The sequence below is a fragment of the Entelurus aequoreus genome, linkage group LG16 (assembly GCF_033978785.1).
Source record: "Entelurus aequoreus isolate RoL-2023_Sb linkage group LG16, RoL_Eaeq_v1.1, whole genome shotgun sequence".
NCBI lineage: Eukaryota > Metazoa > Chordata > Actinopteri > Syngnathiformes > Syngnathidae > Entelurus > Entelurus aequoreus.
In genome coordinates, this window is record NC_084746.1 from 37,440,284 (window position 1) to 37,466,727 (window position 26,444).

A 26,444-nucleotide genomic window follows, 5' to 3' on the forward strand; every position below is an offset into this window, starting at 1 on the left:
TTTTTAAAAGCCACATAAAGGATCAAGAATTTCACACAAAGGGATGAGCTGACGTGAAAAGAAAGGCTGTGATTTTAACAAAGGAAGACTTGGTCCCTATTACATCACTTGTTGGTGCCTTGGGGGAACACGAGTTGTTGTGTTGCATTCAGGACCAAATGCAAACACATCTTCATCTACATACTGAAGACGGCAAACTACAACAAAAACATATTTTGTTAAATCCATTGATGCAGCCGTTGTGCAAGTGACCTTACACTACACCGGTTCTAGTATAGTATCGGGGTACTAATGAATCAAAAAACGGTACTATACTCTGTTTGAAATGTACCGGTCTGCCATATTTTTATTTTTTTTGCAGGCATGACGGCGCGTAGTCGTCACGTCGTGACATTGCTGGTTTTACGAGCAGAGGAGCATGTTCGGCAGCGCACACACACGGAGTACTTACAAGCAGACACAGTGTGCAGACAGAAAAGGGAGAACGGACTTTTTTGGGCCTAAAAACTGACGATAAAGGTGAAGTTATAACACTGAAACACCCTCAGGAAGAGGTGGTTTAAGACATGGCTAGCTAGCTAGCATCCATCCGCAGTCTGCAGTGTTTTAGCTACTTCTAAATCACTAATCCTCGCCTCCATGGCGACAAATAAAGTATGTTTCTTACAAGTATCATTATCACTGTAGGACGAGGAATAGCTAAACATGCTTCACTACACACCGTAGGAGGATACAATAGCTCACCGGCGTCACCGCTAACAAAAGCTAGCACGCCTGCATGTAAACAAATGCCATGGGTGGATCAACACCTGACATCCACTGAAATGATACCAAGTACAAGAGCGTTTCTAGTCGATACTACTATGATTACATCAATATTTTTTATCGTCACCAAATTATTTTTTACTTTAAAAAAAATTCATATTATGTTTATAAACTCAGGAAATATGTCCCTGGACACATGAGGACTTTGAATATGACCAATGTATGATCCTGTAACTTGGTATCGGATCGATACCTAAATTTGTGGAATCATCCAAAACTAATGTAAAATATCAAACAACAGAAGAATAAGTGATTATTACATTTTAACAGAAGCGTAGATAGAACATGTTGAAACAGAGAATAAGCAGATATTAACAGTAAATGAACAAGTAGATTAATAATTATTTTTTACAGCTTGTCCTTAATGTTGACAAAATAATAGAATGATAAATGACACAATATGTTGCTGCATAGGTCAGCAGACTAATTAGGAGCCTTTGTTTGTTTACTTACTACTAAAAGACAAGTTGTCTAGTATGTTCACTATTTTATTTAAGAAATAAATTGCAATAATAAACATATGTTTAATGTACCCTAAGATTTTTTTGTTAAAATAAAGCCAATAATGCAATTTTATTGTGGTCCCCTTTTTTTTTAGAAAAGTATCGAAAAGTATCAAAATACATTTTGGTATCCGTACCAAAACATTGGTATCGGGACAACCTGGTATCGGCTTGAAGTGATGAAAAATTACTGTTGATATTGAACAAATATAAATTTTACCAGAAGCTTTACAAAGCAATGAAATCGTATATATGACTTTTTTTTTAAACCGCTTTAGTTCATATAATCCTGACATCCTCACATTTTTATACCAGTGACATTATATCATCAGGCATGACAAATGACCCAGAAGGAACTGACTGGTCCGCAGGAAGAGAAAGGTCACTATGCAAATGGTATTGTGAATGTAAACTGAATAAATGGTGACTGATTAAAAATGAGAGGAATAAAACGTTTGTATCCAGAGAGGCCAACCCCAAAATACACCAGCTTCTCTCAGGGGCACCAGATAATCCTGCTTCTGAAGAACATGGAGGGCTCAGAGACCATGTGGAAAGTGGTGATCCCACCCAGACTGACACCCGTAGGCAAAAATAGAGGACTTGAAGTTGTCCGATTAGCGGAGACGTGTGTGTGTGTGTGTGTGTGTGTGTGTGTGTGTGTGTGTGTGTGTGTGTGTGTGTGTGTGTGTGTGTGTGTGTGTGTGTGTGTGTGTGTGTGTGTGTGTGTGTGCCAGGGGAGCACACACACGCTCCAACCCTAATCCTCCGGTTCAAAGCAAAAGGCCGCTGATCTGATGAGGCCCTTCTGATATTTTCTCACCTTCTCAAGTTGCAGGACAATATGCATTGTCCCACCATCCCCAGCAACAACTCACCTTCCATGGGAGTGTTGTTATCTGGCCGGTTGGCAAAAACCACATCGACATACTCCAGCTGCATCCTCTGGAGGGAGCCCTTCAAACCTGCAGCGGGAATGCAAGAGAAATATTGTACATTTACAGTCGTGGTCAAAAGTTTACATACACTTGTAAAGAACATAATGTCATGGCTGTCTTGAGTTTCCAATCATTTCTACAACTCTTATTTTTTTGAGATAGAGTGTTTGGAGCACATACTTGTTGGCCTAAAAAAAACATTAATGAAGTTTGGTTCTTTTATGAATTTATTATGGGTCTACTGAAAATGTGACCAAATCTGCTGGGTCAAAAGTATACATACAGCAATGTTAATATTTGGTTACATGTCCCTTGGCAAGTTTCACTGCAATAAGGCGCTTTTGGTAGCCATCCACAAGCTTCTGGCAAGCTTCTGCTTGAATTCTGACCATTTTTTCATCTGACATCACATGAACAAATATAAGACCTTCTGGAGGAAAGTTCTGTGGTCAGATAAAAAAAAAATGCAGCTGTTTGTCCAGGAGGAGAAAAGGTGAGGCCTTTAATCCCAGGAACACCATTCCTACCGTCTAGAATGGTGGTGGTCGTATTATGCTCTGGGCCTGTTTTGCTGCAAATGGGACTGGTGCTTTACAGAGAGTAAATGGGACAATGAAAAAGGAGGATTACCTCCAAATTCTTGAGGACAACCTCAAATCATCAGCCCGGAGGTTGGGTCTTGGGCGCAGTTGGGTGTTCCAACAGGACAATGACCCCAAACACACATCAAAAGTGGTAAAGGAATGGCTAAATCAGGCTAGAATTAAGCTTTTAGAATGGCCTTCCCAAAGTCCTGACTTAAACGTGTGGACAATGCTGAAGATAAAAGTCCTTGTCAGAAAACCAACACATTTAGCTGAACTGCATCAATTTTGTCAAGAGGAGTGGTCAAATACTCAACCGGAAGCTTGCCAGAAGCTTGTGGATGGCTACCAAAAGCGCCTTATTGCAGTGAAACTTGCCAAGGGACATGTAACCAAATATTAACATTGCTGTATGTATACTTTTGACCCAGCAGATTTGATCACCTTTTCATTAGACCCATAATAAATTCATAAAAGAACCAAACTTCATGAATGTTTTTTGTGACCAACGAGTATGGGCTCCAATCACTCTATCACAAAAAAATAAGAGATGTAGAAATGATTGGAAACTCAAGACAGCCATGACATTATGTTCTTTACAACTTTTGACCACAACTGTATTTCACTTAGTCAGCATTGGGTGCAAAGCTACAAATGCAATGGTTCTCAGTAGTTCGTTACATAAATTTAGACTGTTAGGTTGTGTAGGGCACACCCAGAACTTAATTCACTCTGAACATGTGATGTTCACGCTATATCGACATTGTTTTACTTAGATAAGCTAGAACAGGTCTAGTCTGAGAGCATAATGCAGGTTGCACAGTATTTATCCTCCAAAAGTGGGGACATGCCCAGACGAAGTTTGTTTTGCTAATATTACCCATCACCAACAATCCTAGGTTGCCTATAAAGCCCTCTGAAAACCTGCATCAATGTCTGATATACACAGTGGTGTGCCGTCAGGGCCAGCAAGGCCTTTTCTGCTGGCCTAACATAACCAGTAATCATGATCATAATTAAAGATAAAAGTATTTTTTAATGTACATTTATTTACTCTGCAGTTGAGTAAATAAATGCCCGCGCTTTATGAAGAAAATATATTTTCTGGCTCGACTTTTCAGCATGTGACAGTGACAGTGTCAGGAGAGTAAAGTTTGTTCAGTTTCACACACAAAAAATGGAAAATGTAAAGCTGTCAGCAAATTAATAGAAAGTCCAGGCTAACAGCACACGCGGCTTCAATCACGTTCAAGTGCGCCTGGCAGATTAGTATAGGCTTCCTAATCAAATCCTACTGGAAATTTCCGCCTTGACTGCCACTCTTCCAACATCTGCAGAAACACCCCAAACATGCATCCTAATCTCCTCCTGCACCGCCATGGTGGATTGTGTTTTCTGTCTTGTAGATAAGCTCGACTAGCTACGAAGGGCAGTCTTTTTTAGGGTGTTGAGCAAAAAAGATTACCTTCTGGTGTCCGCGATAAATAATGTATTTACTTTCCCCGAAAGTCCCTTTGAAAAGATGAAGTAGCGAAGGAATCCTCTGTCCTCTGGGCTAACTTGCAAAGAGAAGAATGCACACTGAGACATCCTCATTTCCCTGCCCTCACCTCAGCAGTGGTACTCATTAAAACACATTTAGCACACAATGGAGAGAGAAACTCTATTTGTCACTTAATTTATGATCCAATAATCACCTAAGGCTTTGGGAATTCTCACTAAAAGAGTGTGGTAAAGCTTCTTCTGCATCTCTGAATGAGGAGCCAAATAGTCAGCTACAAACCTGGCAAAAAGGATGGAATCACCAGAATTGGTGGATTTTCATTCAGTTGTTTAATTTTGTTGAACGGACTTGACACTAGGGTTGTACAGTATACAGGTACTAGTATAGTACCGCGATACTAATGAATCATATTCGGTACTATACCGCTTCTAAAATGTACACGTCCCCCCCCCCCCTTTTTTTTACAGGCATGTCTGGTTTTACGAGCAGAGGAGCATGTTCGGAAGCGCACACACACAGAGTACTTACAAGCAGACGCTGTGTGTAGACAGAAAAGGGAGAACGGACGCATTTTGGTCCAAAAACTAAAGATAAAGGTGAAGTTATAACACTGAAACACCCTCAGGAAGAGGTGCTTTAAGACATGGCTAGCTAGCGGCTAACGTCCATCCGCAGTCTGCAGTGTTGTAGCTACTTCTAAATCACTAATCCTGGCCTCTGTGGCGACAAATAAACTAGTAAGTTTCTTACAAGTAGCATTATCACTGCAGGACGAGGAATAGCAAAACAGGCTTCACTATACACCGTAGGAGGATACAATAGCTCACCGGAATCACAATGTAAACAAATGCCATGGGTGGATCTACACCTGACATCCACTGTAATGATACCAAGTACAGGAGTGTATCTAGTCGTTACTACTTTGATTACATCAATATTTTTTAGCTGGTGGGAAGATGGGAAGTCCTCAAAGGCTTATTTTGAAAATGTAATTTTGTTTATATATGATATGCAATCTGTTGTTGTATTCCCTATTTTAAGTGTACATAAATGAAGGTATGTGTTGCTGAGTTCGACTTGGATGTGATCTGGACTGTACATGGGTGCTTAATTTGAAAATGTATTTTTGTTTGTGGATTGTAAGCCACCTGTTGTGTTCCCTGGTTTTTGGTGTACATGGGTGAAGGTGTGTGTTGCTGAGCCCGATCTGGACGTAATCTGAACTGGACCTGGTTTTAAGAACCCTTTTGAACAATCAGATTTCATTGACAACCCGGTCTGGTGAAGTTAAGGTCCTTTGTTTGTTTTGTTTGAAAGTAAAGCAATATAAAAACAATTACATAAAAATAGTAATTAATGAAAATGTTAGTGGATCAGCACCACACACAATCATGTGTGCTCTAAAGACTGTATCCCTTGCAGACTGTATTATTGTATATTGCAGGAACCAGAAGTTTTTTTTAATAACAGAAAGAGACAGCCCCTTTTGTGTAAATGAGTGTGGATGAGTGTGAATGGGGGAGGGAGGGTTTTCTTGGGTTGATGCACTAATGGTAAGTGTATCTTGTGTCTTTTTTTATGTTGTTTAAAATAAAAAAAATAAAAATTTTAGCATCACAAACTCTATTAAAAAAAAAGAAGTATTTATATTATGTTAATAAACTCAATAAATACGTCCCTTGACGCATGAGGACTTAAATTATGACCAATGTGTGATCCTGTAACTACTTGGTATCGGAGTGATACCAAAATTTGTGGTATCATCCAAAACTAATGTAAAGGATCAAACAAGAGAAGAATAATTGATTATTACATTTGAACAAACGTGTAGATAGAACATGTTAAAACTGAAAATAAGCAGATATTAACAGTAAATGAACAAGTAGATTAATAATTCATTTTCTACCACTTGTCCTTAATAATGTTGACAAAATAATAGAATGATAAATGACACAATATGTTACTGCATACGTCAGCAGACTAATTAGGAGCCTTTGTTTGTTTACTTACTACTGAAAGACAAGTTGTCTAGTATGTTCACTATTTTATTTAAGGATTAAATTGCAATAGTAAACATATGTTTAATGTACCGTAAGAGTTTTTGTCAAAATAAAGCCAATAATGCAATTTATTGTGGTCCCCTTTATTTAGAAAAGTATCGGAAAGTATTGAAATACAATTTGGAACCGGTACTAAAATATTGGTATCGGGACAACCCTACTACTACTATATTGTTACGATTTTATCAATACTGATACCAATATCGATATTCCTTATCCATACTGGTATTCATCTGCACTCTTATCGGTATGTAATTTGTACAAAAGATGTGAAAAAAATTATTTCCATTAGCATTTTTATTAGCGCACAACAAAATGAGCACCAGCAACATCATGGTACAACATCTCACAGCAGGGAAGTATTTTATAAACACTTGCTTTTTAGGTCTTAAACATATGTGTGCATGTGCAAGGTGCAATGCAGTTGTTATGTCATCATATTGTAAAGACTCACTGGGTTTTTATTTATTACAATTACAATTAGTATATCTGTCTCACGGGCTACTAATAAATGCTCTAGAAATACAAAACCCAACACCAGTGGCACGTTGTGTAAATGGTAAATAAAAACAGAATACAATGATTTGCAAATCATTTTCAACTTATATTCAATTGAATAGACTGCAAAGACAAGATACTTAACGTTCGAACTGGAAAACTTTGTTATTTTTTGCAAATATTAGCTCATTTGGAATTTGATGCCTGCAACATGTTTAAAAAAAGCTGGCACAAGTGGCAAAAAAGACTGAGAAAGTTGAGGAATGCTCATCAAACACTTATTTGGAGCATCCCACAGGTGAACAGGCTAATTGGGAACAGGTGGGTGCCATGATTGGGTATAAAAGCAACTTCCATGAAATGCTCAGTCATTCACAAACAAGGATGGGGCGAGGGTCACCACTTTGTCAACAAATGCGTGAGAAAATTGCCAAACAGTTTAAGAACAACATTTCTCAACCAGCTATTACAAGTAATTTAGGGATTTCACCAGCTACGGTCCGTAATATCATCAAAAGGTTCAGAGAATCTGAAGAAATCACTGCATGTAAGCGGTGATATTACAGACCTTCGATCCCTCAGGCGGTACTGCATCAAAAAGCGACATCAGTGTGTAAAGGATATCACCACATGGGCTCAGGAACATTTCAGAAAACCAATGTCAGTAAATACAGCTCTTCGTTACATATGTAAGTGCAAATTAAAACTCTACTATGCAAAGCGAAAGCCAATAATCAACAACACCCAGAAACGCTGCCGGCCTCGCTGGGCCCGAGCTCATCTACGATGGACTGATGCAAAGTGGAAAAGTGTTCTGTGGTCCACATTTCAAATAGTTTTCTGAAACTGTGGACGTCGTGTCCTCCAGACCAAAGAGGAAAAGAACCATCAAGCAAGAATGGGAAATAATTCCTCTTCAAAAATGTGTCTCCTCAGTTCCCAAACGTTCACTGAGTGTTGTTAAAAGGAAAGGCCATGTAACACAGTGGTAAAAATGCCCCTGTGACAACTTTTTTGAAATGTGTTGTTGCCATTAAATTCGAAGTTAATGATTATTTAAAAAAAAAAAAAAAAAGTTTCTCAGTTTGAACATTAAATATCTTGTCTTTGCAGTCTATTCAATTGAATATAAGTTGAAAAGGATTTGCAAATCATTGTAGTCTGTTTTTATTTACCATTTACACAACGTGCCAACTTCACTGGTCTTGGGTTTTTTACAACTGGTTCGGAACTAACAGTGTTCGAATTGTAATCATCCAAATATGATTAGCAGCAAAGCAATGTTGTGGCTCGCAGAGCGAACGCGAGCGACAAGTAGGCTAGCTCGATGATGTAAACTTTGCTAACTAGCGAGTTATTTTCGGCACCCTTGATCGTCTCCCTGTCTCCCGGTGCGGCGTTTAGACAAGAGGATCAGGGAGCTCTTTTATTAGGATCCTATTTTTTATTTATTTCATTAAAGGCCTACTGAAACCCACTGCTACCGACCACGCAGTCTGATAGTTTATATATCAATGATGAAATCTTAACATTGCAACACATGCCAATACGGCCGGGTTAACTTATAAAGTGCAATTTTAAATTTCCCGCTAAACTTCCGGTTGAAAACGCCTTTGGATGATGACGTATGCGTGTGACGTAGCCAGTGAAACAGGAGTATCGGTGCCCCATTGAAAACAATACAAAATAGCTCTGTTTTCATCTCATAATTCCACAGTATTCTGGACATCTGCATTGGTGAATCTTTTGCAATTTGTTTAATGAACAATGGAGACTGCAAAGAAGAAAGTTGTAGGTGGGATCGGTGTATTAGCAGCTGGCTGTAGCAACACAACCAGGAGGACTTACTTGGATAGCAGACACGCTAGCCGACGCTAGCCGACGCTAGCCGACGCTAGCCGACGCTAGCCGACGCTAGCCGACGCTAGCCGACGCTAGCCGACAACCGTACGGATGACCGGGTGAAGTCCTTCGTCGCGCCGTCGATCGCTGGAACGCAGGTGAGCACGGGTGTTGATGAGCAGATGAGGGCTGGCTGGCGTAGGTGGAGCGCTAATGTTTTTATCATAGCTCTGTGAGGTCCCGTTATACCAAGTTAGCTTCAATGGTGTCGTTAGCAACAGCATTTTTAAGTTTTGCCAAGCTGGAAAGCATTAACCGTGTATTTACATGTTCATGGTTTAATAGTATTGTTGATTTTCTGTCTATCCTTCCAGTCAGGGGTTTATGTATTTTGTTTCTATCTGCATTTGAGCCCGATGCTATCACGTTAGCTCCCTAGCTTAGTTAGCTTCAATGGCGTCGTTAGCAACAGCATTGTTAACCTTTGCCAGGCTGGAAAGCATTAACCCTGTATATACATGTACATGGTTTAATAGTATTGTTGATCTTCTGTCTATCCCTCCAGTCAGGGATTTATTTATTTTGTTTCTATATGCAGTTAAGCACGATGCTACCACGTTAGCTCCGTAACTAAAGTGTTTCGTCGATGTATTGTCGTGCAGAGAAAAGTCACTGTGAATGTCCATTTCGCGTTCTCGACTCTCATTTTCAAGAGGATATAGTATCCGAGTTGGTTTAAAATACAAATTCGTGATCCACAATAGAAAAAGGAGAGAGTGTGGAATCCAATGAGCCAGCTTGTACCTAAGTTACGGTCAGAGCGAAAAAAGATATGTCTTGCACTGCATTCTAGTCCGTCACTCTAACGTTCCTCATCCACGAATCTTTCATCCTCGCTCAAATTAATGGGGTAATCATCGCTTTCTCGGTCCGAATCGCTCTAGCTGCATTGAAAATAATAGGAAAATATGAGGAGATGATCAACTGACTACGTCACGCTACTTCCGGTAGGGGCAAGGCTTTTTTTAAATCAGAGACCAAAAGTTGTGAACTTTATCGTCGTTGTTCTATTCTAAATCCTTTCAGCAAAAATATGGCAATATCGCGAAATGATCAAGTATGGCACATAGAATGGATCTGCTATCCCCGTTTAAATAAAAAAAAATCATTTCAGTAGACCTTTAAGTACGCTGTAGTGACATTTTGACACAGAAAGAATGTTTAAAAATGGGGATTTCGAATGCCTCAGAAACCTCCTCCTAACACGATTAGTAAAATATTATTGTGTGCAGACAAATATATTTTATAGAGTAAGGGATGTTAGAGCGAGACCAAAATACAGCCAGTTGTTTACATGATGTCACACCAAGAAGCAGCAACCGCTTTGTAATGACAGCCGAAGTTGTAAGAAGATTAGAATGACCTCTTACACTCTAATATGATGAACGCAGTCAATTTATTCTAAACGCAGGTGTGCATTGAGATGATTCGACTGTGAGGTTGAAAGTCAAATCGGACTCCACTGTATCAAATTGTCGAATCTTCGACTATTTGAAAACAGCCCTAGTCAAAAGATACAATCTTTACAATCAATTTTACATGTATAATTACTTAAGGCCTGCCACAGGTCACTATAGCTGCTGGTTGAAGTTGTTGACAAATGTTTTTGTTATTTAATTTTTTTTTGTCCTGTCCAGCTACTCAGGCAAATCCAGTGACAGGCCGTGCGTTTCCCACCTAGGCCTTCAGTGTTGTCCGACTTCAATGATTACCTCTCAAAATACCATCATTGATGTCACCACATGACCATTGCTGGAGAAATACTATACAGAAACACATTCACGCAATACTGTGCATTGAAACACATCAACAGTGTACATAACGGGTTTTTTCTGGCGCATTTAAAAATCAATAAACCCGCATCAGCAATTGAAACATATCTTATGTGGTACTGTCAAAAATAAAATTGCAAAAAACATTTCAAACGTGAAAAAAATTAAGAAATAAATTATCTGAACTCACATTTCATCGACAGCTGAGCTAACTTCCGGGGTTGGCTGACATGGTTTTTGATTGATTGAAACTTTTATTAGTAGATTGCACAGTTCAGTACATATTCCGTACAATTGACCACTAAATGGTAACACCCGAATACGTTTTTCAACTTGTTTAAGTCGGGGTCCACGTAAATCAATTCATGGTACAAATATATACTATCGTCATAATACAGTCATCACACAAGTTAATCATCAGAGTATATACATTGAATTATTTACATTATTTACAATCCGGGGGGTGGGATTAAGAGGGTTTGGTCTCACATGATGTAGTTTCTCTTTAAATATCCTTCTTGAAAATGGCCTTGCAAAGTATGTGTTGTCTTGTCGAATCATAAAAGATGCAGACGAGGCGTGTTGGTTGACTTCTTAAAGTTTACTCCAGAGCGTGCTCATCCAAAACTTCCCGCTGCCGGCATGTCTACGTTCAACAACCTAAACGGGGCTACTACGCATGCTCTACACTACTGTGGCATGCTGGGTAATGGAGTTCTTATGTTACCTGGCTCATGACATCACTATATATCTGCCTTAGGCCAGCTAGAATGCCTTACTGACAACACGTGATCTGATTGGCTATTGCAACTGTCTATCAACTGTATGTCCCCGTTCACTTACAGTGAATCTGAAGGGCTGTGGCAGATTTGGTACAGCATGGCAACATAAGCTAGCTGAATTCTGATTGGATAAAAACTCTATAAATTAAAAACAGCGCTGGAAGGAGCATAATATGACATGAAGAAAATATGAATACTTTGAGATATTTAGGGAAAGTAAATTAAAAATGACTTATCTTTAATTATGATCATGATTTCTGGTTGTTAGGCCAGCAGAGAAGGCCTTGCTGGCCCTGATGGCACACCACTGGGCAAATCATATAGTTGATGTAGATGCACATGTTTGCTGTACAGATTTACTTTACAAAAGACAAGTGTGGAACAAATGTATAAAACGTGATTCTACAGGGAATACCTCATGCTGCTCAGCTTCACCAAGACTCTGTCTTAGTTAAACTGTCGTGAGACCCCTGGTCCACAATATGTTTATAAATAGCTTTTTAATTGCTCTCCGACCGTATATTTCTGCATTTCAGAGTGTAAGAAAATGACATTTTCTGTATTTTGTCTCATCGCAAAGACATTGGTACAACTTAGTAATGGTGGTACCCATACTAAAGGTGTATAAAGGCTCCAAAAAAATGTTTTAACCAGTTGTTGTCAGCATCTCTCAAATTCTCTTGTACCAATCCGAAAAGGTGTACAAGAGAACGAGTGTGTGTTTTACCATAAAAGACCCTAGAAAAAGGCAGTGATTAGTTAATTTCTTAATACTAATTTGTGAGGGGAATTTGCAGGTTTTAGTATTTTCTAACATAAAAGATAATTACACCACTTTATATTATGATTACTCAAATAAAGGAGCTTATTCAAGTTTATAAATTGGTTATCAACTGCTTTCTTACCGGCTATGGATTCGCTATTTGACCAAATTATTGAGTATTTTACTATTTATCATATAACAATCCCGCATTTAACTGTACCGCTGTGATAATGTTGTTCTAAAGAATCGTAAGTAATAAAGTCTTGCTGGTATGGATTGTTAGGTCACAAGCGCTCATGCTATTGCAAGAGCTGTATCATCTTTCTCATTTTATGCTCCCTCAGTGTAGTGAAATAAAGTAGCCTTATACTTTACTCTACCTATGCAAAACAAAGACTACTTTGTTCAGGACAACCCACAAGTTTTAGTGTGATTGACTATTTGGCTTATGTTCTCCCTGCAACCCGAGAGTGAAATTAGCTCAAGAGTCAAAGGCTACACAACGCTTTTTACTGTTACTTTCTCTTTTTAGAAGATTTATGGCCTCATTCACAATTATTTGTTTTGCACACCGTTGGTGGCAATCATTCCTGCCTCCTAAAACTTGCAGCGCATTGCACCTCTTGCAGTGACTCAGCTCTCAGTCACATAATTAGCATTCACAGCAGCATCTCCAACTTTCCCCCTTTTCACAAAACGGTGAGCGCATGCACAAAGACTGAGGAAGTCGGAGCTGCACAAAGTTGAAGGCTCATTAATGCTTGGATAAAAGTGACAGAAACTACGAGCGGAATCCCCGAGTGTGTTGTTTGATAGCTGGCATCAGTTGGAATGTGGCTGTAACACACATAAATGTTGGGCTAGGAACTTTAATTGCCAACTACAAGCATGTGACTTCTCTTTCCAATGACAATAATGCCATAATGTGATATATAAATATACAACTTAAAATACAATATTTTAAGTTTTACCAATTTTATTTTGTTACACACAGTCAAACTGGTTTTTAAATGCTTAAATAACTCTGCTCCCCAATTGCTCTGCAAGGCAATTACAAGACTGCAAAGTGGTACCAGATCTGCCACCCGAGCAACGTCAAAAGGCAACTGTTGTGTTCCATTCCGTAGAACGTCTTTTGCCCAGACTGCCTTTTCAATAAAAGGACCACAACTATGGAACTCTCTACCTGACACTCTGAAAAATATATCTGCACTTGTCACTTTCAAAAAAACAAACACAATTGTGGCTAGTTGAGCAACAATCGTGTTCCCATGTTTAGTTTTTACAAATTTTTACTAATTGGTTCTTATCTAGTTTGCACTTTGTCTGTGTTATTATTATTATTATTATTATTATTATTATTATTGGCTTTTATCTAGTGTGCACTTTGTCTGTATTATTACTATTATCATTATTATCGACTCCTCATTGCCTCATTCTTTTTATTTTCCTATTTTAATGATGTTAGATCTGTGTTATTGTTGTTGTTGTTGTTGTTGTTGGGGACAAGTGTTGTAAATTAGCTTAGGCTACAAACACTATGGATAACTGTTTCAGATATCTATGTTTCTGTATATGTGCCTATTTCAAATAAACCTTTATATATGTTCTAGTTTAACCTCTGGATTATGATGCCCATCTTCCACTTCAGTATAAGGTCCTTAAGGATGAACTCAACACACACGTGTGATTGGATTTTTCTGTGGCTTTTGTTTGTGTGTGTTTTTATTGCATCGACCGCCTTGTGATTTTATAACTGTAACGTTGAAGTATACTTTGTAAGTGTTACACACTGTAATGTGTGGTCATATTATGTTAGCAAACACAAAGATGACAATGACTGGCCAAAATGTGTTGAGAAATTGTAGAAAGTTGCAAGGCCTTGCATAATTATCAGGGATATGGAGAGAAATCTGTGTTTCTCTATAAAACCAAAGAAAAAAATACTTGCAACTAGGGCTGGGCGATATGGCCTTTTATTTAATATCTCAATATTTTAGGCCATGTCAATATACACGTTATATATATCGATATTTTGCTTTAGCCTTGAATTAACACTTGATGCATACAATCACACCAGTACGATGATTCTATGTGTCTACATTCAAACATTCTTGTTCATACTGCATTAATATATGCTCATTTTAAACTTTCATGCAGAGATGGAAATCCCAACTAAGTCAATTTACCAAAAGTGTATTTATTAAACAGTTATTAAGCAGTGGCACAAACATTCATGTCATTTCAAAACAGAAAGTGCAAGATTGTCAGACATTTTAAAACAAGCTATTTTTGCACTTTTGTGCATGATGTCACTAAGATGACAAATCAAAACAACACTAAATTAAAGTGCACTTTTTGTACAGAATGCCACTACAATAGTTTAAAACCAATAAAGTGCACTTTTGTACATGATGTCACACAAGATATTTCAATAACTGTAAAATAAAAATTGACTGCATAATAGGAAATCAAATTGTGTATGTTCTTCGCTATATGGTAGGTTACTGCGGACGTTATCTCCTTCTGTATTTAACTATTTTTTGTTGATGTGGAAATGGAAGACGGCTGGCTCAATTGGGTCAGTGCTGGTTGATTCGGCATTTTGTTGGTGTGGCACCAGCCGGAAGTGTTGACATGCAGAGTTTCAAGCACTCTTCATTCTCTAGCGGGTGACTTTTCAAATGATGCTACAAATTAGCAGTGCAGCTACTTTTTGTAGCAACGCTTTCGCCGCATACTTGACATATTACGGTTGTCTGTTCAACATCTTCCCGCTTGGAGCCAAACCACCGCCAGAGGATTTGTTTTTCTTGGGAATTAATTCTTCCTCCATTTGTTACCAGATTCGCACCTTCTTTCTCTCGTTTACCACTCACACCGCTATGCTTGCACCACCTGCTACAGCTAACGTTACCCATGCCGCTACCTCTCTGCTCCGCGAGGGTGTATGACGTTGCACGAGCGACAGTATGTGATGTATGTAACAAGGTGCGCTTGTTTTATGTCTCTGTGAGAAGAAGAGACAAGAAAGAGTGAGAAACGCCTGAAGTGTAATGCCCGCAGCTAAAAGCAACCATGTGAGAATGTGTACTCGAATACTCATGATATAGTCATTTTCTATATCGCACAGAGACAAACCTGCGATATATCGAGTATATTTGATATATCGCCCAGCCCTACTTGCAACCAAAACAAGTATTTTAAAACAACAATTTTTTTGTTGTTTTTTAATGAATAACAATTAGTTACGTCGGTATAATTTAATGTTAACAGCACATTTCGGATCGGGTGAGGTTCATACTAAAAGTGGACTTTGTTGTTGCTGGAGTTGAAGCGGGTGTTGTGCATGACCAAAGATCGTACATTGTGAGAGGATGATCTACCGCATGGTGATGTAGAGGCAGTGCAGCGCACACGATATGCTACACAAAGTCAGGCATATCAACTTCTTTTTGTCACTTAAATAAATTCCGAGGACATGACCTCGGTGTCCTCAATGTTAGTTGGTAGACCATGCCCTCAAAGTATAAATTCACAGTGATTTCCTCCTTCTTTCCAGGCTGGTTTGTTGGCTTTTTTGAACAGGCTTCTCCAAAACAGCGGCACCCTGTGTGTACTGTACTGCACAGGACGTGACATCTGTATAAGTGCTAGGGCACATCCAGCACGTTACTGACACCTAGTGACCAGCAAGTGTACACGACTACTACATATCGTCTGTGAATTTACCAATTGAAAATGTCATACATTCCACTGATAGTCGAGTATGGGCAGAATCTTACGAATCAGATTTGACTGTGAAAATCCTTAGTTGAAGATCAGCCCTCATTTTGACACTATTGAATTCTGCTTGCTTACAGGAAGTTGGTCTTTGTTTAGCCCATTGTGTGTTTGCTGTGCTGTATTCTTTCTGTCTGCACCGTGGTAGTAGTTACTGTTCTTTGTAGTGGGAATTAAGAATTCCGTAATATATTTAACTATGAGCCGCCCAGGGTGCGTGGATTGCAATTACATTAAACTACACAACCCCAAACCAGTAAAGTTGGCACGTCGTGTAATTCGTAAATAAAAACAGAATACAATGATTTGCAAATCCTTTTCAATTTATATTCCATTGAATAGACTGCAAAAACAAGATATTTAATGTTCGAACTTCGAAACTTAATTTTGTTTTGCAAATAATCATTAACTTAGAATTTAATGGCAGCAACAAAATAGCAAAAAAGTTGTCACAGGGGCATTTTTACCACTGTGTTACATGGCCTTTCCTTTTAACAACACTTAGTAAACGTTTGGGAACTGAGGAGACACATTTTTGAAGCTTTTCAGGTGGAATTATTTCCCATTCTTGCTTGATGTACAGCTTAAGTTGTTCAACAGTCCGGGGGTCTCCATTGTGGTATTTTAGGCTTCATAATGCACCACACATTTTCAATGGGAGACAGGTCTGGACTACAGGCAGGCCAGTCTAGCACCCACACTCTTTTACTATGAAGCCACGCTGTTGTAACACGTGGCTTGGCATTGTCTTGCTGAAATAAGCAGGGGCGTCCATGACAACGTTGTTTGGATGGCAACATATGTTGCTTCAAAACCTGTATGTACCTTTCAGCATTAACGGTGCCTTCACAGATGTGTAAGTTACCCATGCCTTGGGCACTAATACACCCCCATACCATCACAGATGCTGGTGTTTGAACTTTGCGCCTAGAACAGTCCGGATGGTTCTTTTCCTCTTTGGTCCAGAGGACACGATGTCCAGTTTCCAAAAACAATTTGAAATGTGGACTCGTCAGACCACAGAACACTTTTCCACTTTGCATCAGTCCATCTTAGCGAAGCCGATGGTGTTTGGGTGTTGTTGATAGATGGCTTTTGCTTTGCAAAGTAGAGTTTTAACTTGCACTTACAGATGTAGCGACCAACTGTAGTTACTGAAAGTGGTTTTCTGAAGTGTTCCTGAGCCCATGTGGTGATATCCTTTACAAACTGATGTCGCTTTTTGATGCAGTTCCACCTGAGGGATCGAAGGTCACGGGAATTGCTGCTTACGTGCAGTGATTTCTCCAGATTCTCTGAACCTTTTGATGATATTACAGACCGTAGATGGTGAAATCCCTAAACTCCTTGCAATAGCTGGTTGAGAAATGTTGCTCCTAAACTATTCAACAATTTGCTCATGCATTTGTTGACAAAGTGGTGACCCTCGCCCCATCCTTGTTTGTGAATGACTGAGCATTTCATGGAAGCTGCTTTTATACCCAATCATGGCACCCACCTGTTCCCAATTAGCCCGTTCACCTGTGGGATGTTCCAAATAAGTGTTTGATGAGCATTCCTCAACTTTCTCAGTCTTTTTTGCCACTTGTGCCAGCTTTCTTGAAACATGTCACAGGCATCAAATTCCAAATAAGCTAATATTTGCAATAAATAACGTTTTTGAACGTTAAGTATCTTGTCTTTGCTGTCTATTCAATTGAATATAGGTTGAAAAGGATTTGCAAATCATTGTATTCTGTTTTTTTTTTTTTTTACCAATTACACAACATGCCAACTTCTCTGGTTTTGGGGTTTGTAGTGGGATTTAAGATTGCCGTAATGTATTTAACTATTAGCTTCACAGGGCGCGTGGATTGCAATTACATTAAACTAGAAGTTAAGAGGGGGACACAAAATATGACAGCTATTAAGGTTGATATTGTAGACTATTCATAGGTAACGCTATAATAAAAGGTGTGTGCTTTTCTTAATCAAAAATAAACTGAACAGTTTATTGTTGGAGAATACATCACACTGAATCATGAATACCTCTCAGTATTGAAACAATATCTTGTCAAAAGGTAAGCGTTTTGGGACACTGCAGTCAAAGTTGGCAGTACATCGGACTCGTGCAAGTGTTTGCACAAGCTGGTGTGATGAGTTGAGGTGAGGGACAAAGGAAGAGGAGGAGGAGAGAATGTTTGTTACCTTCAATGATGTGTTTTCTGTTCAGGCCTCTCTCGGTCTCTGCCCTGGAATAAGAAGAATGCACCATTGCATCATTGCACGGACACAAAACACTGATGAAACATGGCTAGCGAGGGCGTGCACAGGTCACAGGCATAATGCACTCAGTCCTCTGCAGTGTGCCAAGTGTACACCGACAACAAGTTAGATGTTGTAACATCACTGGGAGTCTGGAGCCACAAAAGTTCCCATCATGCCTTGTGACACTTGCTCTATAAAAGTTGTTAAAGTTACGTGTTCGAGTTTATGTGGTCGTTTCAGCTTCCTGATGGTAGTTGCTCTATGTGTGTTTATGTGAATGTACCTAGCTGGGTGCTGCACCGTGACTGTAGCTTGGTGAGACTCCCTGTTCATTCAACTCTGGCTCATTTACAGCTCGTTCAAATAAGTTCATGTTGGTGCAGTGGAACATTTTATTTTAAGTTAACCTGAATTATTCCTATCTTGCTAGGAACCACCCACATTGTCACCAAATACTGAAGTATTGCACTAGGCTTTAAATGTAATAGGGGTGCACAATTATTATAGGACCCATATTAGGAATTATTAAATCATACCGATAAATCCCATAACTGATTAAAAAAAGGCTCCAATCAGGTGTAATTACCCGTAGTGAGTTAGGGTGAGCAAATCAAGCATTCCATTGTTGGGCAGCTGTAATACACTTTTCCACCACTTGTGACAGTAATGACAATGTCGAACAAACGGAAGAAGTCTGGAGCTAATGTCTTAGAGAAGTTTCTTAAGCGCAAAAATGAGGACTAAATCAGGCTGTGAAGCTGTATTTTCATTTGCACTTAATTGTATTGACAGTTTAGTACACACAAATATTAATGATTAATTTAGTTGATTTATTTTAGCACAACCTAACTGTATGTAAATACATTTCCGTCAGTTTATTTGGTTAGTACTTATTTTTCTAATTAGCCTAACCTAAGCCTAAAGTTTATGAGTTGAATAAATAATAATCTTTGCGATTAACATTTGGTTTCATGATGGCCGCCGCAACACTGTGCTCTCTCCTAGTTGAACAAAGAGCGCACAGTCTATCAAGTCAGATTCCTTGTGCCTTAAAAATACTTGGCCAATAAATTAGATTCCGAAATCAATTGACAAGGTTGTAAACTGTAAGTACGTTAGATATACCATATTTTCTGGACCCTTGGGCGCACTGCTGATGAGTGGATCTAGTCAGGTCTATTTTCATACAAAAGGCGCACCGGATTGTAAGGCGCATTAAAGGGGTCATATTATGATTATTTTGTAAATGTAAAAGACTTCCTTGTGGTCTACATAAGATGTAATGGTGGTTCTTTGGTCAAAATGTTGCATAGATGATGTTTTACAGATCATCTTCAAGTCGCTTTCTGACAGTCGCTTCAAGATGCGCCAATTTGTGGGCGGTGTTATTTCATGGCTCACCTTCGACAGCGTCTTCTCCCCGTCATCTTTGTTGTAGCGGTGTAGCATGCAAGGATGGGAGTGGAAGAAGTGTCAAAAGATGGAGCTAACTGTTTTAATGACATTCAGGCTTTACTGCAATCAATAGCGGAGCAGCATCTCCTCATCCGTGGCTCACTAGTGCAAGAACAAAGCCAGAAATGTGTCCCGTGAAAAACCGTCCGAGCGGAACTCTCTAATAACTAAAGTTACTTGGGTGAATTATGTAAACTCACTACACCGGTATGTTTTTAGCGCTTCCATAGCGAGTTTACTGACAGATATAAGTAAGAACTTTACACTACTTTATATTAGAAATGGCAACAGCGGAGGATGAATGTCCCATGACAATAAGATAGAGAAAAAGAAGAAGCCTATTGACTACGGTATCGGCACGAACTAAACTACAAAGGCGGACGCGCAAATTTTCAGGATTTATGCAGACCTCACATACAGATCAGCAGGTACCAGAAGGTAAGAAAAGTTGGTTTTGCATAATATTGCGAAACAAAACGCCAGATAATATGTCTGCTAATAGTTGCCATTTTGCGGTCCTTATACACACACCATAGTAATACTTGTATCTCTGACTACGGTAGCCGTAATGGGCCAACAATCCATCAAGTGGTGCGGCTTCAAAGTTGTACTAAAACCTTTTTGACAGATTTTTGAGTGCCGTGTGTAATGGTCTTTATTTTCAATGGAACATTTAAAGTTTTTGGTGTTGTTTACTGGCATCATTTTGCAGTCTACACGTATCTGTTATGTATGTGTGACTGCCATCCACTGGTCACACTTATCATTATATCATGTACCAAATAAAATTGCTTCGAGGTCAGTAAGCACAACCAGAATTATTCCGTACATTAGACGCACCGGGTTATAAGTCGTACTGTCAATTTTTGAGAAAATGAAAGGATTTTAAGTGCGCCTTATAGTCCGAAAAATACGGTGATTATTGACTACAATTAATAGAGTAACATTACTAATTCAGTGTTAATATTTGAGTGGGGTCCTTCTGTAGTGGAAAAGTTGGGCTACCAAAGTCAAAAAGGTCAAGAACCCCCAATCTCGTGGACAAATACATTTTTTAAAGTACATTTTACAAAACTGGAAATGGCTTCAAATATATGTGGACACTGGACACTTTACTTCATGAGGTACATCTGCACTAAGTACAGCTTTAACCTTCCTAACACCTCCAAAATGATGCAGTGAAGTTTTAAACTGTAAACTCCAAGCACAATAATAAAGTGAATGTCTCTGACAGTGGGATCATGGAAACTGGGCAATATTATCTCTGTCAAGGCAGCATTTGTACACAATGAAGCATATTTCTGCAGGTTTGGCTTCTCTTCAGCACAAACTTTGAGAAAAGAAGTGGAGCATTTACAAACCCCGTTTCCATATGAGTTGGGAAATTGTGTTAGATGTAAATATAAACGGAATACAATGATTTGCAAATCCTTTTCAACCCATATTCAATTGAATGCACTACGAAGACAAAATATTTGATGTTCAAACTCATAAACTTTATTTTTTTTTTGCAAATAATAATTAACTTAGAATTTCATGGTTGCAACACGTGCCAAAGTAGTTGGGAAAGGGCATGTTCACCACTGTGTTACATGGCCTTTCTTTTTAACAACACTCAGTAAACGTTTGGGAACTGAGGAGACATATTTTTTAAGCTTCTCAGGTGGAATTATTTCCCATTCTTGCTTGATGTACAGCTTAAGTTGTTCAACAGTCCGGGGGTCTCCGTTGTGGTATTTTAGGCTTCATAATGCGCCACACATTTTCAATGGGAGACAGGTCTGGACTACAAGCAGGCCAGTCTGGTACCCGCACTCTTTTACTATGAAGCCACGTTGATGTAACACGTGGCTTGGCATTGTCTTGCTGAAATAAGTAGGGGCGTCCATGATTACGTATCTTGGATAGCAACATATGTTGCTCCAAAACCTGTATGTACCTTTCAGCATTAATGGCGCCTTCACAGATGTGTAAGTTACCCATGTCTTGGGCACTAATACAACCCCATACCATCACAGATGCTGGCTTTTCAACTTTGCGCCTATAACAATCCGGATGGTTCTTTTCCTCTTTGGTCTGGAGGACACGACGTCCACAGTTTCCAAAAAACTATTTGAAATGTGGACTCGTCAGACCACAGAACACTTTTCCACTTTGTATCAGTCCATCTTAGATGAGCTCAGGCCCAGCGAAGCCGACAGCGTTTCTGGGTGTTGTTGATAAACGGTTTTCACCTTGCATAGAAGAGTTTTAACTTGCACTTACAGATGTAGCGACCAACTGTGGTTACTGACAGTGGGTTTCTGAAGTGTTCCTGAGCCCATGTGGTGATATCCTTTACACACTGATGTTGCTTGTTGATGCAGTACAGCCTGAGGGATCGAAGGTCACAGGCTTAGCTGCTTACGTGCAGTGATTTCTCCAGATTCTCTGAACCCTTTGATGATATTACGGACCATAGATGGTGAAATCCCTAAATTCCTTGCAATAGCTGGTTGAGAAAGGTTTTTCCTAAACTGTTCAACAATTTGCTCACGCGTTTGTTGACAAAGTGGTGACCCTCGCCCCATCCTTGTTTGTGAATGATGAGCATTTCATGGAATCTACTTTTATACCCAATCATGGCATCCACCTGTTCCCAATTTTCCTGTTCACCTGTGGGATGTTCCAAATAAGTGTTTGATGAGCATTCCTCAACTTTATCAGAGTTTATTACCACCTTTCCCAACTTCTTTGTCACGTGTTGCTGGCATCAAATTCTAAAGTTAATGATTATTTGCAAAAAAAAAAAAAAGTTTATCAGTTTGAACATCAAATATGTTGTTTTTGTAGCATACTCAACTGAATATGGGTTGAAAAGGATTTGCAAATCATTGTATTCCGTTTATATTTACATCTAACACAATTTCCCAACTCATATGGAAACGGGGTTTGTAGAAGCTGGAGTGTTGCTCTTATACTCTGCAAGGACATGAATAACATTCAGTCCTGCTTATGCTGTAATTGAAATTCGATATGCACTCTCAATTTTTGCACACAGCAAACCCCTGAGGGAGCGTCTAAATGCTCCACTCTATTGTTCTCCGCAGTTATTTGCTACCTTTATCTGCTATCTGTCCTTTATGGTTTGCACTTTTATTTCACTATGTCATACAACTTCCGCTTTCAGACCATTATGGGTAATAATTATATATTCCAAACATGCATTCACACCTTTGTCTTTTTAGTACCGTATTTTCCGGACTATTAGCCACACCGGTTTTCAAGCCGCACCCACTAAATTTAAATTATTATTATTTTTTCATATTTTAGTTTAGTTTAGTTAGTCTGTAAGCAGCAGATATATACCAGTACGTTGTGAAATGAGGTATTTACATAGAAAGATTTTCTAAATGTTTATTTACATTCCTTAATTATTTCCAAACGTCTGTAACACGGCAGTAAAACGGCGGATCAAACAAAACAGACAAGTCATTGATGTCTTTGTTCATCCTTTTTAATAAGGTTCGCAATGTTTATCAGTACTTTGTAAACACTTTGAGTTTGAACCGTTTCTTAAAGTGAATCATTTTGTACATTGTTTGATTTCTTTGCTTAAAGAAGCCATGTGTAATAATTTAATGTCAAGTCATCATTAAATGATATGTCAAAAGGCATTAATAAATCATCTTCTTTCCCAATACCTCTATAACTGATAACACTAGTTCAACTGGGATATGCTCATTTCAAAATTAGATTTACAGCCCTGAAATCTTGTTAGTGTTTTCATTTTGGTGCCCTGCCCTCCATCGTTTAACAGATTAGAAAGTCCGTGAGTGTGTCACATCCAGGTTGCCAGTTACACACCGCCATCTTGGTCGAGCTACTGCCACTGGTGAACTTACTAAACAGGTCAGACCTTGGTAAATCTAAAAGTTACCATTCTCAACTTATTCATGACAAATCCAGGAACAAAACCAGGATTTGTATCGGGATGCCTTTGAAAGATGGAGACCATTGAAGGCGGAGTAGATTTTTTAATCCGACACCAAATTTGCTAATTTCTTCCTTGATAGATAAATCAGGCATTTACCTTTTCTTATTACTTGTAATAAATGGAAATGGACATTTGGTATGTAAACTATATTGTCCAATACAGTCTATTATCTTGTCTAACAAAGATAGTATGTTCCTGCAACCAATGCTTTGTGTGATGGTGCTTAGCTCCTAGTGTAATGCTTAGCATGGACATATAGGCTAACGGGGGGAATAAAGGCCGTTAGCCTGTATGTCCATGTGTATTCGAACTCACAGGGTAAATATATATTTTGGACAAATAAAACCTATGTGGATATGGGTAGTGTCAGTTCTTATTTCCTTTTCAATATGCTGACACGCTGAGGAAATGGGTTCCAACATTAGCACGGCTGTCATCATGACAATGTGAAACATATGGAGACAGCCAAATCACATGATAAAATAATTCCTCATTGGTGTTTTCATATTGTGGACTACATGTACCAAGTTATATGGCAATCTGAAACATTTGAAACAGTAGCCTATAGGCATACCTTGGTAAAATGTCTCCTCTTTAGTTTTGGACATACATTAGGCTGCTAAGCATGCTCTACTTATTTTCACCAGCATAACCATTGCTAGCGTTGGTTGTAGTTGATTTTAGTCTTTGTTTTCTGATAGTACTGACAATAACCATATGATTGCCATTTGTTGCGATATTGCGCAGGCATGACATACTTCTTCCTGAAAAGGGCCTAATTTCTGTGTAAAATGTGTTGGTTAGAGATTTGTTATTGACAAAAAGCTTGTCTATTCAGCTATTATGGTCCCAGCACCTCAACCACTAGTAAGAGGCAGTGGAAGTTTGAAGTTCCTTGGAGTAGCCCAGTCCATCGAGATGGATTCGGCTGCATATCTGGCAACTTCAGTCAGGGAGAGGGGGAGGGGACTACAGAATTTTGACCGTACCATTTCTGGCCAGAATATTACATATGGTTCCTTTAGCGAATAAAAATCCACAAATTGGCTGCACCTTTGTAAAAGCCGCATGGTTCAAAGCTTGGGAAAAAAGTAGCCCCGTATATATGGTACATGGAATCATTGTGCACACATCTACAGTTCATGCTTGACAGGTTCTCTGACAGTAATTCAGGTGTAAAGTAGTTCACACTTATGAGTGGATTATTATTTTTAATCAAATTGACCCACTTGCTGCGCATGTGCCTTTCAGCTCTTCCTTATGTAATAGAAAGGAGAACAAATGGAGATCCTCCAGTAAAGTGACAAATGCAGCTTGAGAGCATAATGCAACCAAAGCAAACACGACAAAGGGAAGAAAATGGCAGTAAGGACATGGTCATGATTACTTTAAAAAGAAATGTGTCCCCCTAACGCTCGTTTTGCTGAAGCTGAATGTTCCTTAATTGCGCATCATTTTGCTGGTGAACACACACAAACACACTTTCACACACACTTACTTTCCTCCCCAGTAGAGTTTTGTAGTGATCACCAGACTGGATCGCCTGAGGGAAGACAAACACACTTTTCAACGCTGTGAAAGACATATCTTTAATTTAGTCTCTTTCATTACAGTGTGTGTGTTTGCAGCAAGAATCAAATAATTCCTTACATTTCAGCAACACTGATTGTAAATAAAGTGTGTCGGTGAAACATTTTTTCACAACTTTTATATTGGATTGCATTTTTTTTGGTCCTGATGATTTCCCTTGTGCTGTACTAAAGAGTGGGGAAAAAAAAGAAAGTTGCATCAATACTGAATGATGTGGCAATACAGTTGCAGAACATCAAGTATTGCACTAGGCTTTAAATGTAAAAGGGGTGCACAATTATTATAGGGCAAATACAAGGAATTATGACATCATACCGATAAATCCCATAACCAACAACAAAAAGGCTCCAATCAGGTGTAATTACCCGTAGTGGGTTAGGGTGAGCAAATCAAGCGTTCCTTGTTCTCCTGCCTGTGCTGTAAACCAGTGGTTCTCAAATGGGGATACGCGTACCCCTGGGGGTACTTGAAGGTATGCCAAGGGGTACGTGAGATTTTTTAAAAATATTCTAAGAATAGCAACAATTCAAAAATCCTTTATAAATATATTTATTGAATAATACTTCAACAAAATATGAATGTAAGTTCATAAACTGAACATCAAATCAAGTAGGCTATTCCATTCATTACCATAAACCCAGAGTTTCCCCCATGCCATGATGGTTTGACCCTCACTAAAATAAAAATAACTGTGAAAAGAAATGCAACAATGCAATATTCAGTGTTGACAGCTAGATTTTTTGTGGACATGTTCCATAAATATTGATGTCAAAGATTTATTTTTTTGTGGTGAGAAATATTTAGAATTAAGTTCATGAATCCAGATGGATCTCTATTACAATCCCCAAAGAGGGCACTTTAAGTTGATGATTACTTATATGTGTAGAAATCTTTATTTATAATTGAATCACTTGTTTATTTTTCAACAAGCTTTTAGTTATTTTTATATCTTTTTTTCCAAATAGTTCAAGAAAGACCACTACAAATGAGCAATATTTTGCACTGTTATACAATTTAATAAATCAGAAACTGATGACATAGTGCTGTATTTTACTTCTTTATCTCTTTTTTTCAACCAAAAATGCTTTGCTCTGATTAAGGGGTACTTGAATTAAAAAAATGTTCACAGGGGATACATCACTGAAAAAAGGTTGAGAACCACTGCTGTAAACGGCCTGTGGTAAACTTCATTGTAAACAAACATGAGGTTGATCATGTGGAACTTCTTCAGTTTCAGAAGAAGACTTTTCGTGTGTTATTCT

The 26,444-nt window shown here is 38.7% G+C and overlaps 1 protein-coding gene across 3 annotated transcripts in view; it reads right to left on the bottom strand.

Moving 5' to 3' along the window:
* The window catches only part of LOC133630931 (voltage-gated potassium channel subunit beta-1-like), a 137,299-nt gene that overhangs the window by 22,447 nt on the left and 88,408 nt on the right, over positions 1-26,444 (bottom strand). For all 3 annotated transcript variants that reach the window (XM_062022788.1, XM_062022787.1, XM_062022786.1), the window contains 3 exons: positions 25,091-25,135; positions 18,102-18,145; positions 2,207-2,293 (listed from right to left, as the gene is read on the bottom strand). In XM_062022788.1, the coding sequence (XP_061878772.1) occupies positions 2,207-2,293; positions 18,102-18,145; positions 25,091-25,135 (176 nt within the window). The remainder of the gene's footprint in view (positions 1-2,206; positions 2,294-18,101; positions 18,146-25,090; positions 25,136-26,444) is intronic.